A 14,662-nucleotide genomic window follows, 5' to 3' on the forward strand; every position below is an offset into this window, starting at 1 on the left:
GTTCCCTGGCTCCAAGGAGACTCTGGTAGCTGCCTCGGTGCCCATACGATACAGTGGCAACCATTTTGGCACTGCTGTTCTTGTGGGTGCCAAGCACCATAGGATTGGGCTGCCCGATTGCATGCAGGCTTTGTCATAAGTTTACTGAATTCCCTTGAAGCAAATCGAGTTTTGTTGAGGGAAGAAAGGAGTTCTTCAACAAATTAAATGTTGGAGTATGTCCCATGGTGCCTTCAGCTCATCCCTGTGCTGACTTCAAAGGATTGTTTCCTTCCTAAGAGTCTCCTCAGGGCAGCCTTCACTTCTTTGTTCCTCAGGATGTAGATGAGGGGATTGCAAAGAGGAATGATGACTGTGTAGAATAACGAGAGTATTTTGTTAACCTTCATGGAGTCACTGGTCTGTGGGCGAAGGTAAACAAGCATCCCTGAGCCATAGAAAAGACTGACCACAGTCAGGTGGGACGAGCAAGTGGAAAAGGCCTTTGAGCGGCCGGTACCAGATGGCATGCGTAGTATGGCTCTAGCAATGTTCACGTAAGAGGCTAAAATGAGGAAAAAAGGGACTACTACAACAAGGATGTTCTCAGCATGCACAGCCAACTCATTGATGTATAGGTCTGCACATGCCAAGCTGAGTACTGGTGGGATGTCACAGAAGAAGTGGTCAATCACATTAGGTCCACAGAAGGGTAAGGAGAAGACCAGCCCAACTTGAAACAAATGCACATTGAGGCTGATGGCAAAGGAGCTGACCACCAGCCCCACACGCACCCTATGACTCATGATGGTCATGTAGTGGAGAGGCAGACAGATAGCAAGATAGCGGTCATAGGCCATGGCTGTCAGCAGGAAGCACTCTGTTACACCCAGAAAAAGCATGAAGAACATCTGTGTAGCGCAGGCTGGTAAGGAGATGGAGTGGTCCCCTGAGACTAGATTGGCCATCATCTTTGGAAGGGTGACTGAAGTATAACACATCTCCAACCCTGACAGATTGCGCAGGAAGAAGTACATGGGGGTACGCAGGGCAGAATCCCATGTTGTCACCACCAGAATCAAACCATTGCCCAGTAGAATAGCCAGATAAATGGTTAGTAAGGCAGTGAAGAGGAGGGCAGGGTGTCCTTGGAAGCCCAACAAGATGAACTCTTTCACTGTGCTTTGGTTCTTCACATATCTGACTTGTTCAGCATCACCCTGCAGAGGTAATTAGAACAGGTGAGTCTAGGAAACAGAAAAAAATTACTTTTATCATATCATTCAGATGATTCCACATGGTTTTAATGGTAAACTGAGTGAGATTCCTCTTCGATATTTTCACCTGTGCTTTTTTTAAGCCGTTGAAAGGTTCCTTCCCTGCCACCTCACAAGCCTTAACTGCCATGCACCATAGTTCAAGTAATGTTTGATAACAATTGGTATTGTCATGCTTGTCTGTTCCCAAGTTGACCTGAATGATGTCACAGGATGATTGACACAGCAGGGGTGGCATTTGAGTGCGACTCCCATCAAAGTGACACACTCCCTTCCTTGAATGTTTAATTACTTTTTTATGCTCAGAATGACTATGGAACTAGAGTGACATAAGAGACAGCATTGCACAGAAAAAGGGAAAGCAGTATCAGCTCTCCCTATGCTTCTACCCTTCACCTTTTAAGCATTTCCTCTTCCTGTTTTGCCATAACTGTTGGAGGTGAAACTCTCACCTGGAAAAGTCCTACAGGTGTGGCTGGGACCAGCAGCAATTCAAATCTTTATTATGGTCAGAGATCATACCAGTAGCAGTATCATCACCTTTGCTCTTATTGGTTGGTTTGTTTACAATTGCGACAGATAACTTCCAAGTCAATTTGCACACCATGCAATTAGGGACGTATAGGAACTTGTGTTGCTCAACTTCCTAGTGTGTTTCTCCTCTTCTCCTAACCACTTGGGAGGTGATTTGCCTGAACCATTCATAGACAACCTTTGAAATAATTAATGTTTAGATTGTGTGAATGAATGTGGTTTGGATGCGTTAGCTTCTCCCACACACAGCAAAAATGACTTTTGTTAAGAGATCTACTGGGACAAAGAAAGAACTGTAGCCATTGCTTCACACCAGCAGAAAACAACAAGATTAATAAAAGAAAAGCTAAACAGACATCTAGTACAAGTAGGAGAGAGCGACCCACAAGGTTTTAACAAAGCACCAAACTAGGTTACAGCTTCCCCTACTGGGGGAACCCACCATTTACAGCCTGTCTGATCGTATACTGGGTGACCCTGCTCACAGGGTGTTACACTTCCAATAGAGGAACCACCTGCCACACAATTATGGGAAGGAGAAGGGATTGGCAGGAAGGGCAGTGGGATGTGCTTAGTGCTAATTTGGGGGGGGGGGTTGGTTGCATAGATGCTTTTGTCTTGCTTGGTCTTCTGAAAAAGAGTGACACAGAAGAATAAAGATGGTTATATGTGGTGAAAACAATTTGGCTCACCCCAATGAACAAAGTGGCTGATCTCAGTGTTAGGGATGGGAATTTAAGGGGATTTAAGGGCCTTCTTGGTGATGGCTCCCCCTCTGTGGAATTCTCTCCCTCTGGAATTGAGAACAGCTCCCTCTTTAGAGTCCTTCCTGGGTCCGAAAATGAATGAAGACTACTGTTCTAAATTTCAAAGCACATTTCAAATGGTGTCAGAAAATGGGAGCTTGAACGAATAAAGTAGATTCAGTCAATGCTGGAAATTTAAATTTTGTTTCCCAGTTGTGGAAGGTTGGTTTTTCAGCAACTGTGTGAAGTATTTCCCACCTCAGACACTACAGGAGGGATCCCCACCTGATACTATTCAACATCACCTACCTTCAGCATCATGACTCAGAATGAACTTAGTGTTGCGTTGACTCTCTTTCAAGGTACTCTGAAAGAAAATGAAGATGTTTTAATTAACGATTTTTTTTTGAAAAGATAAATTGAATCACTGTGACATTGCATTAGCTTTGACAACGTAAGATAGAATTATAGAGTCATAGAACATTAGAGTTAGAAGGAACCTTAGTGGTCACCTAGTCTAATCCCTTGCTCAGTGTAGGCAACTGCTATACCATCTCTGACAGGTGGCTATTCAGCCTTGGCTTGAAAACCTCAAATGAACCTAATCCTGCACCAGGCAGACAGTTCCAGTATCTGGCAGTTCTTACAGTTAAGAATTTTTCTTCAAGTCTAGCTTAAATATATTTCTCTAAATCAGTTTCAATTCACTGATTCTGGTCTTGCCCTTGAGAGCCACAATTAATTAATTGTAATTGTGAGAATTAATTTTTCCCTCTTTCTATTTGCTAGCCCGTCAGATACTTTATGAAGGCTATCATAGCCAGTGATATAGTGTTACATTTTGAAGTACAAGATCTGCTCATGACACCCCCCCACCATAGCCACACTTCACCGAGGTTCACACTTCACTGAGAACAGAGGTTCTCAAATGGGCCATCTCAATGCTCCAGCCAGAGAAGCCCTGTCTCTGCCCCCTTAAAGGGGGAGCGAAGGCAAAGGCAGCGACGTAATCGCCACATGATTATGTCACAGCCTGGGCCAAAAGGGTTTTTTTCAGCTGACCCCAGCGCCGGCTTCCAGAAGTGGCAGTGTGGATAACCCACAGACCACTCTGTAGGGCTCCCTAAGCCTCCAAAATGCTAAAAGTAGCTATCACAACCCACTTCCAGTTTTGCAATTGCAAACTGGAAGTGGGTTGTGATCGCTGTTTTTAGTTTTTTTTTGCTGGGCTCCCAACACCCCCCCCCCCCCAGTGGCCAGCACTGCTGGGGTAAGTTTAAAAAAAACCCTTTTGGCCCTGGCTGTGACATAATCATGGTGATCACAGTGCTGTTTTTGCCCCTTCTCTGCAAACACTTACCTCGGTTCCCAAACTCCCAGGAACTGGGGCGGGAGGGAAGCCTGCTGGAAGGCCTGATACAGAGGCTGTTGTGGCTGCACCAGCAAAATTGCTGGCGCAGATGTAAGGAGATGTAAGGGGAATAATAAAAGCTTCTTCAAATATGTTAGAAGCAGGAAACCCGCCAGAGAAGCGGTTGGCCCTCTGGATGGTGAGGGAGGGAAAGGGGAGATAAAAGGAGACTTAGAGATGGCAGAGAAATTAAATGAGTTCTTTGCATCTGTCTTCACGGCAGAAGACCTCGGGCAGATACCGCTGCCCGAACGGCCCCACCTGACCGAGGAGTTAAGTCAGATAGAGGTTAAAAGAGAAGATGTTTCAGACCTCATTGATAAATTAAAGATCAATAAGTCACCGGGCCCTGATGATATCCACCCAAGAGTTATTAAGGAATTGAAGAATGAAGTTGCAGACCTCTTGACTAAGGTATGCAACTTGTCCCTCAAAACGGCCATGGTGCCAGAAGATTGGAGGATAGCAAATGTCACGCCTATTTTTAAAAAGGGAAAGAGGGGGGACCTGGGAAACTATAGGCCGGTCAGCCTAACATCCATACCGGGTAAGATGGTGGAATGCCTCATCAAAGATAGGATCTCAAAACACATAGACGAACAGGCCTTGCTGAGGGAGAGTCAGCATGGCTTCTGTAAGGGTAAGTCTTGCCTCACGAACCTTATAGAATTCTTTGACAAGGTCCACAGGCATGTGGATGCGGGAGAACCCGTGGACATTATATATCTGGACTTTCAGAAGGCGTTTGACATGGTCCCTCACCAAAGGCTACTGAAAAAACTCCACAGTCAGGGAATTAGAGGACAGGTTCTCTCGTGGATTGAGAACTGGTTGGAGGCCAGGAAGCAGAGAGTGGGTGTCAATGGGCAATTTTCACAATGGAGAGAGGTGAAAAGCGGTGTGCCCCAAGGATCTGTCCTGGGACCGCTGCTTTTCAACCTCTTCATAAATGACCTGGAGACAGGGTTGAGCAGTGAAGTGGCTAAGTTTGCAGATGACACCAAACTTTTCTGAGTGGTGAAGACCAGAAGTGATTGTGAGGAGCTCCAGAAGGATCTCTCCAGACTGGCAGAATGGGCAGCAAAATGGCAGATGCGCTTCAATGTCAGTAAGTGTAAAGTCATGCACATTGGGGCAAAAAATCAAAACTTTAGATATAGGCTGATGGGTTCTGAGCTGTCTGTGACAGATCAGGAGAGAGATCTTGGGGTGGTGGTGGACAGGTCGATGAAAGTGTCAACCCAATGTGCGGCGGCAGTGAAGAAGGCCAATTCTATGCTTGGGATCATTAGGAAGGGTATTGAGAACAAAACGGCTAGTATTATAATGCCATTGTACAAATCTATGGTAAGGCCACACCTGGAGTATTGTGTCCAGTTCTGGTCGCCACATCTCAAAAAAGACATAGTGGAAATGGAAAAGGTGCAAAAGAGAGCGACTAAGATGATTACGGGGCTGGGGCACCTTCCTTATGAGGAAAGGCTACGGCTTTTGGGCCTCTTCAGCCTAGAAAAGAGACGCCTGAGGGGGGACATGATTGAGACATACAAAATTATGCAGGGGATGGACAGAGTGGATAGGGAGATGCTCTTTACACTCTCACATAATACCAGAACCAGGGGACATCCACTAAAATTGAGTGTTGGGCGGGTTAGGACAGACAAAAGAAAATATTTCTTTACTCAGCGTGTGGTCGGTCTGTGGAACTCCTTGCCACAGGATGTGGTGATGGCGTCTAGCCTAGACGCCTTTAAAAGGGGATTGGACAAGTTTCTGGAGGAAAAATCCATTATGGGGTACAAGCCATGATGTGTATGCGCAACCTCCTGATTTTAGAAATGGGTTATGTCAGAATGCCAGATGCAGGGGAGGGCACCAGGATGAGGTCTCTTGTTATCTGGTGTGCTCCCTGGGGCATTTGGTGAGCCGCTGTGAGATACAGGAAGCTGGACTAGATGGGCCTATGGCCTGATCCAGTGGGGCTGTTCTTATGTTTTTATGTTCTTATAAGGAGACCCATTAGCGGGGCCGGGGCATTCCTTTGGGGATGGGGACGAACATACACAATACAGCCGTAGCCTCTTTGATGCTACTGCTCCAACAGGTGCCAGGAAGCATAGGATTTGGCTGTTACTTTCTTAGCTGCCCTCCTCTGAACCCAATTCCAGCATATTCTTATCGCTTTGTTAAATTGTGGTGCCTTAAACTGGATATGGTATTCTAAGTGATGTCTCACTAGCTCAGAATATTATTATTATTATTATTATTATTATTATTATTATTATTATTATTATTATTATTATTATTATTATTAATAACAGTATTTATATACCGCTTTTCAACTAAAAGTTCACAAAGCGGTTTACAGAGAAAAATCAAATAACTAAGAATAGAGAGAAACTCTTACTTCTCATGATCTGGACTCTAAGGTTGCAATCCTATCCACACTTTCCTGGGAGTAAGCCCCATTGATTATAATCGGACTTACTTCTGAGTAGATCTGCATAGGGATGGGCTCTAAGTCTCTGTTAATGCAGTCCAGCATTGCAATATCTTTTCATTGCAATATCCCATTGCTTGCTCATGCTCAGTTTGTGGTCCACTTAAGACACCTAGATCCTTTTCACACATGCTCCAGCCAAGCCAATCTGCTCTTTCCTATATTTGTGCCTCTTGTACTGAGGTGCAGGATTTTACATTTGTCTCCACTGAACTTCATCTTGTTGGTATGAACCCAATGAATCAGCCCCAATGATTATTTTGAATCCTTATTCAGTCTTCCGGAGTGCTAGTTATCCCACCTGCTTTTGTGTCATCCACAAATTTGATAAGCATCACTTCTACCGTCATTTATAAATTGTTGAACAGCATAGGGTCTGAGACAAAGCTCAATGGCAGTCCACTCCATATTTCTCTCCACATTGATATAGAGCCATTTAATAGGACTCTATGGGAATGCTTGTTCAATCAGCTTTGCACCCACGTAACAGTAATACCATCTAGCCATTGTTTTATTGACAAGGCAGCTATACTGACTAGTTGTCCTTGTCACAGGCACATTAACGAGATATGTTAATGAAACAAATCTCAGAACACGTTATAGAATATGGGATCAAAGTGCTATGGGATGGAAGAGGTTTAGTCAGTGACCGTCATATAAAGTTTTGCAATAATTCACGAAAGTAATGTTATTTAAAACACTGGCTATGATAAGTTAATTAAGCAAAATAACATGATAGGAATAATTATCTCTACCTTGCAAAAGGACAAAGGTACTTTCTCAAGTTGTACTCCTCCTAGCAGCTAGAGAGTAACTGTTCCTAGTCTCCCAACCTCAGTGCCTTTTCTAGTGGCTCTTATCTGCTCATTAAGGATTCACAGCATGTATTCAATGAAGTGGACTATAGCACATGAAAGCTTATGAGGAAATAAATTGATTTGTTTTTAAGGTGCTGAAAGACACTTTGCCATATTTGCTGCAAAAGATGACCATGATGACTACCCCTCTGAAAGAGTCTATACTGGTGAACTTCCCAAATTCTGGTATTCTTTTTTCTAGAAGAAGGAGCTTTACCTTCTTTGTAGGGTTGCCTTGGTGCACAGTTCTGGATGGGAGGCTTTCTTTGTCTTGTTAAGGAGTTCTCCTCCTTTATTGGTGAAAAACTAGCTTCTCAAGTAGTGACTGCTCTTGTCAAGGGTAGCAGAGGGCAGTTGGTTGCAAATTCAGGCGCCAAAGGGCATTGTTAGCCAAACCTGGCTTGTTCAGCTCCAAGCTCCAGCAGTAGAGAATCTCACTGGGGACAATACACTCACATGGGTAAACAATGGATAAATACATTATGTTCTAATTAAGAACATCAGTTGAACCCTGCTGCATCAGACCAAAGACTTTTCTTCTTGAGCATCCTGTTTCCATCATTGGTCAACCAGGTCATTTTGAGAAACCCCAAAACAGGCAATAGCCCTTGTGTCTCCATATCTGGTATTCAGTGGCTTCTGTAGATTTGATTTATCCATTGTGATTACTAGCTATTGGGTCTTATGTCGTTTTGCATGAAGTTCTTGTTCATCTTACTACCAATCCATTTTGTTGCATTATGACAGAGGGAGAGAAATAATTTCTATCCACACCACGCATTATTTAAGAAACCTCTATTAGGTCCCCTTTTAATTTTTCTTTTTTTCCTAAGCATTTATTAGTCTCTTTTCTTAATGAAAAAGCCCCCAATACATAAGCCTTCCTTTATAAGGAAGGTACTCCCAGTGGTGTAGCTAGAGGGGGTGCAAAGCACTTTTTGCAGGGAGCCTCACTGTAGCATGCAAGCAGTTCCTCCCCCTTCCCTTTGAAGCCATTCCAGGTGGTTTGTATAAGTGCTCATAATGCTTTGAATTTTTCTTTCAATCATTTTTAAAATGTTCAATCATTTGCTTAAGCCATTTCTGCCCAATGTTGCATATACGCAACAGGGACCAAATGTGTATACCTGTGGGTCAGACAAAAATGGGGTTTAATCGCGTCTAGGAAATAATTTTCTTTCTTCATTGACACCAGATACTGAGTTGATTTTTTTTTTAATGGAGTTGTCCAACACCACCCCAATATCTCTTTCCGGATTAGTCACAAATAGTTTAGATGACATCAGTATATATGTGAAGTTAAGATATTTTTCCCTGATGGGCTTCTCTTTACACTCACATTGAAAGTTAGGATTCCGATGTCCCATTGAAATCATGGGATATCAGTTACACTGATGTGCAATGAGGTACAGGTCTGGAGAGGCATGGCCACATGAATACACAAAATTTCTCTCTCCCACTCTGGAGATAACTTTAAAATGAAAACCTCATTTCTTCTTCCCCTGCTCAGAGCTAGGGCGAGCTCAGCAACATGCCCCCTGAGGCAGCTGGACAGTGGCCTTCCCTGGTGCTTCAGAGAGCCCTGCTGTTTGCATGGCATTCTTTGAGCAGAACTGAGACAACTCTGCATGCTTCTCCCCAGACCATGTCTTCAGCTTTGCTTTAATGGATGGATCTGGAGACAGACTGTCAACCTGAAGGAAGCGGACCCTTTTGTCAAAAGTATCTTTTTGATCCTGGAGTTTCATTGCCCCCAGGTAGCCCAGGAGGCTGAGTTCCCAGAGCTTCCTTATCTGTTGGTTCAAGACTCGCTTGGGCAGGCTGATCAGGGGAAAAAAAGTGCACTAAGGTGTGGATGAGAATTAGGACCACTTCTTTCTCTGTAGGTGAATTCATGATTCTCTCTCTTTTTGCACTGTCATATTTCTCTGAAATTTGTCTATGGTTATTCATTTTCATTAAAGCATTTCAATGTAGTCACAACCAAGGTATAAAACACCAGGAAATACATCTACTGATATCAGTCAACTTCAAAGTCTAGAGATCTAGACTCCCTCTTTGCCATACTCTTAAAAAAGAGACCATTGGTGCCACCCGGTGTGTGAGGGAAGAATTACAGGAAAGTATCTTGGATTGGATATGTACTACTCAAATAACGTGGATCAAAGACTTTCTTCAAGATGTACCAGTGTAGCTGTATGTACACCAGCGAAAAGACAGGCCAAATGGTGTATAAGTCTTCCCACCAACAAATGTGCCATGGATGCTGGCACAAAATGCCATACTCGCCTAACTTGGGCATAATTTGGATGCTGGCTCATCTCCACCATTGGAGAGGCCAAACCAGGGATGAGATGGTGTGACCAGGGAGGGATGAAAGAAGGATGAGGAGAAGCTGGCATACACCATGTCCCAACCTGTTGAGATAATGGACAGCCTGCCATATTATGATAAAGAACATAAGAAGAGCCCTGCTGAATCAGGCCAAAGATCCTTTGAGTCCAGCTTCTTATATCACGTAGTGGCCCACCAGATTCCTCAGGGAGCACACATGATAGCATGATACTTGTATCCTGTTGTCACTCCCTTGTATCTGGTATTCAGAGCTAGGCTTCCTCTAAATCTAGACTGAAGACCCTAAACACTGTATCCTTTCCTTGTAAGGGAGGTACCCCAGCCCACTAATCACAACACATTCCACTGGTCTCAACACATTCCACTCATTTATTCATTTTGGGTTTTTGTTTTTTTTATTTTAGATAACACTGATCAAGATAACAAAAACTACAATAAGCCCAAGGGAAAATAGCTATTAACCAATTTAGGGTGCAATCCTAAAGCGCCCCTGGGCTGGCACAAGTTCCTTTCACCGGCCCAGGGCAGTTGAAAATGTGCTATAAGGCATGTTTGTGCCTAGTTGGGAGTCAGAGAGGCTGGTGCAAGAACGCATGTTGGCCTCCCCGCACTGATGCGGGCCCTGGGATCGTTAAGTTTGTGCCAACCTTTCCAGGTTGGTGTGGGGGTCTGGGGGTCTGGGAGGGTGGGGAGGAGGCATTTTGGAGTAGGGACAGGGCATGTGGTGGGCAAGTAGGTGCCCGCATAGCTACTACCTTAGAATACAAAGAAGCCTCTAACTAGACAACGTGTGTTAATGTCACCTCTGACCCGTAAATCAGGAGGTTCCCAATTTGACTTTCACACATGCTATGAATCCAGCATGTGACCAACTAACATGTCCCAAACTCCCTCCCTCCACAGTACAGGGAAAATAACAGAGATTTCCTTATAGGGCTGTTGCAAGATAATATGTGTAAAGCACTTTGAACAAAGGTATAAATATTAAGCATTGCTATAAGAGAAACTCAGAGAGCAGAGTTAATCTGTCACCTCACATCCCGCTTCAGAAGATCTTTTCCTTCCTAAAAGTCTCCTAAGAGCAGCCTTCACCTCTCTGTTCCGTAGGGTATAAATAAGAGGGTTGCAGAGGGGAATGATGACAGTATATAGCAGGGAAAGCACCTTGTCAGGAGTCTTGGGGCGAAGATACACAAGCATCCCTGAACCGTAGAAAAGAGTGACTACGGTCAGGTGGGAGAAGCAAGTGGAAAAGGCCTTTTGGCGCCCTGTGGATGATGGCATGCGTAATATGGTATGGGTAATGTATGTATAAGAGACCAAAATAAGGAAAAATGGAAAGGCAACAAAGAGGATGTTTTCTGCATACACAGCCAACTCATTCGCATACAGGTCAGCACATGCCAGGGTGAGCACTGGTGGGATGTCACAGAAAAAATGGTCCACCTTATTGGGCCCACAAAAGGGTAAGGAGAAGATGAGTCCGATTTGCAACAACTGTATGGGGAGGCTGATGGCAAAGGAGCCAGCCACCAGCCCCACACGCACCCTATAGTTCATGATCGACATGTAACGGAGAGGCAGGCAGATCGCAAGATAGCGGTCATAGGCCATGGCTGCTAGGAGGAAGCACTCCGTGACACCCAGAAAGAGCATGAAGAACATCTGTGTAGCACATGCTGGCAGGGAGATGGCGTTGTCTCCTGAGACGAGATTGGCCATCATCTGCGGGATTGTGACTGAGGTGTAACACATCTCCAACCCTGACAGGTTGCGCAGGAAGAAATACATGGGGGTATGCAGGGCCGAATCACAGGTTGTCACCACCAGAATCAGACCATTACCCACTAAAATAGCTAGATAAATAGCCAGGAAGACAATGAAGAGGAGGATGGGGTATTCCTGGAATCCCAACAAGATGAACTCATTTACTAGACTTTGGTTCTTCCAGTATCTGGCCTGTCCGACAATCATCTATGAAAAAACAGAAGTGAGTGTGTGAGTCTTGAATCTGCAGAAGCTAACCACTTTGCCGCAGGATACAATGATAGCCCAAGCACTTGGTCCACACCTCAACCAAAACAGAAATACAATTAACTTTCAATAGGAAGGGACTGGAGTTCATTGTTAGTACTCATTCTTTGTCATAGGAAGGTCCTATGTTCAATCTGTGGCATCTCCAGGAATGGCTCTGAGAGAACTTTCTGAATTTTCAGAGTACTGTAACCAGCCAGTTTAGACAATGGTATGCCAGGTGGACCCATTATTTGATTGCATGTCAGGTGGCTTCAGATGTCATTAATCTCGTGTTGTTATCTTACATATTTACATATTCTGTGTTTATCAGGTTTGGACCTCAGTTTAAACACCATTTTTCTACACATTGGAAAAATAGCTTTTTTTTGTCCAAACATCTGCAAAACTGTCCACCAAGCACCCACAAAATACTAAGAGTGTCACAGCCCAACAGCCCAATCCTATGCATGTCTACTCAGAAGCAAGCCTCATTAGAGTCAATGAGGCTTACTCCCAGGAAAGTGAGCATAGGATTGCAGCCCAACACACACACACACACCCTCCCAGTGATGCAGTTGTGACAATAGGGCCTATGCTGCATCTGTGAGTGGAGGGGGGGATCTGCGGGAAGACACAGGGGTCTCCTTTCACTTTGCTGGTGCAAGTCCACGGAGAGCGTGGGGGAGTGGGAGCAGGTATAGGATCTGGCAGAAGTCGACTTTACCTATTTCCTCTCCCCCACACTCATTTGCTCTGAAATAACTCAGTGCCAAAAGCGTACCGAGTTTAACATGACTCAAATAAATAATTGTAAATATAGAGCTTAAGCTTAAATTATAGAAGACAGAGTTGCCAACTGACTTGGACAATCTGGGTTAGCCTGCTCTTTTAACTGTGCTCTAGCATGCAGAAATTGACAAGTGAAGTTTTTGACAACATAGTGGAACAGGGACTCATAGGTTGTTGGAGCTGGAATGCATCTTGAGGTTATTTAGCCCAGCCCTTTGATCAGTGCATCCCTGTCAGGCAGCCATCCAGCCTCTGCTTAAAAACCTCCAATGGAGGAGAGCATGCATGGCAGACCCTTCTAGTACTAGAAAGCTTTCACAGTTAGGACATTCTTTTGTGTGTCTAGCCTCAATCTACTTTCCATAGTTTCTTTCAACCCAAATGTTTCTATTCGTGGTCTTTATTTTTTTCTTTTTGAACTTTCCTCTTTATGTTTTGATTTCTTCCATAAATTTTTATTCCTTGTTTTATAAAGTCCAACCACAAAACAGTTTGAAATTTGTGAGCTGATAACTTTAATGTCCCAAGTCCAGAGAAGTTTGCCATGCTTAAGCACCTTTGAAATCAATGTTAGCCATCACTAACTTAACAGCCTAATCTTAACAAAAACTGGGCTGCCCTTAATGACAGTAAACACAGTCCCATTGTCATAGATGGCTTAATGGGGCATGTGCTGTGTGCCATTAGGGGTCATTTTGGGTATGCCACCGCAAACAGTGGCAGTGCCCAGGAAGGGGGTGAGACTTGCAGTAGCGATGCAAGCTGTATCCTGTCACCCTTCCCAGGCCTGAAATCCTGACATGGCTCCACTTGGACTTGCGCCAACCTGGTCTAAGCCCCAATGCTTCCCCAAACCATCCCTGCTGCCTGCTTACCTGCTCTGATGGGATGTTTGGTAGTCGTTAGTGCATGTACGGTATCTCCAGCCATTTGCACTGGTACATGATAGTGGTGTGGCTTTTGTGCCATCGGAATTGGGCTTTTGGCAGTGAATTACGAGTTCCACTGCTGTAGGACCTCAATAGAACGGGGCTGATAGTTTTCTGTACCCCAGGCTAAACATACTAAACTTCTTTAACATGTTATTATACAACTTGGTTAAGGATTTCCATCCTGGAGATAAACATTATTTTCTGTTCATAGCTTCATAGTCTGCAGTGGGTAGAGGCACCACCGTGGTCGATGGTTCAAAAGCCAAATCTAATAGCAAAGGGAATGAAAGGAACAGCATACAAATCCTACCCAGTTCTCCAAGCAACCCCTGCTAAATTCTGTCCAGGTCAAACTGGAACAGGTTATCCTCCTCATCATCTTCAAACCAAATAGCCCAATGAAACAGGCATGCCTTCATGTCCCAAATGGTGCACATAGAGCTCATTGGTCTATACTTATGACACACTGAAAACAGAGATGGTGAGAGACAATTTGTGAATGCTACCTCCTCCGAGGTGATTCATTAACTCACCTGCTGAACATCTGCTGATCTCAATGATACCTGAGATTTGTTATCTCAGGTGGGCTGCGGTGCATCACCTGGATAGCCTTGCTGCTAAGAATTCCTTCACAACAATTTTGAAAAATGCATATTGTGCATCTTAGTTCTCCTTCAAAGTTCTTGTGAAACTGACTGGCAAAACTTTGAGCCTCGTGAAGTGTCCTCAAAGGTTCTCATCCCACTTTCTCTTCATAATCTGCTTCCAATTGTAATTGGGGACAATGCTTGAGGACCATGTTCTCAGGCCAGTCGGAAGCGCTGGGGGGGGGGGGTCTTCAAGCTAATCCCACAGTCATGCCATAGGAAGAAGGAAACTTACAATCTTTGTAGCTGAGTTGTCTGGATCTGGTTGTTCCACCTTTGTTACATCTGTTACTAGAAAGGAGCTCCTAACCTCTAGTGTACATAAGCACAGGCCATTTCTTACGGCCTATGTGATGTTTACCATTATGAACAGGATGGTGGAAAGCAGCCCACTGCCAGCCCAGGCTCCAAAGGGCATCATTAATGACACCAGCAGTTTCTGCCCATCCCAGCTCTGGCAGTGGTGTGTTTCAGTGGGGAAAATGCTCTCTCTGGAGAGAGAAAGAGAACCATTTTTCAGTTAAGAAAGTTCAAAGAAGCTGAAGTGGTTATGACCTGTTCTGTGATGTTCTTGCAGTAGCCTGAGCTGCACATGAGAAATATTGGGTGCCATTCAAGT

General features: G+C 44.3%; 1 protein-coding gene and 1 pseudogene across 1 annotated transcript; both read right to left on the reverse strand.

Annotated features, from left to right (window-relative positions):
• Positions 1–233: 233 nt before the first annotated feature.
• LOC136653199 (olfactory receptor 10AG1-like) lies at positions 234–2,854 on the reverse strand (annotated as a pseudogene).
• A 7,825-nt stretch (positions 2,855–10,679) lies between these two features.
• On the reverse strand, positions 10,680–11,633 carry LOC136653200 (olfactory receptor 10A7-like). The gene has a single exon (XM_066630109.1). It carries the CDS (start codon positions 11,631–11,633, stop codon positions 10,680–10,682), a length of 954 nt encoding a protein of 317 aa, XP_066486206.1.
• Between the last annotated feature and the right edge of the window lie 3,029 nt (positions 11,634–14,662).

The sequence above is a fragment of the Tiliqua scincoides genome, chromosome 5, assembly GCF_035046505.1.
Source record: "Tiliqua scincoides isolate rTilSci1 chromosome 5, rTilSci1.hap2, whole genome shotgun sequence".
In the NCBI taxonomy this organism is placed as follows: domain Eukaryota; kingdom Metazoa; phylum Chordata; class Lepidosauria; order Squamata; family Scincidae; genus Tiliqua; species Tiliqua scincoides.

Bases quoted from the DNA above. Each gene is read 5' to 3' on its own strand.
- LOC136653200 (XM_066630109.1), bottom strand. From the start codon at position 11,633: ATGATTGTCGGACAGGCCAGATACTGGAAGAACCAAAGTCTAGTAAAT.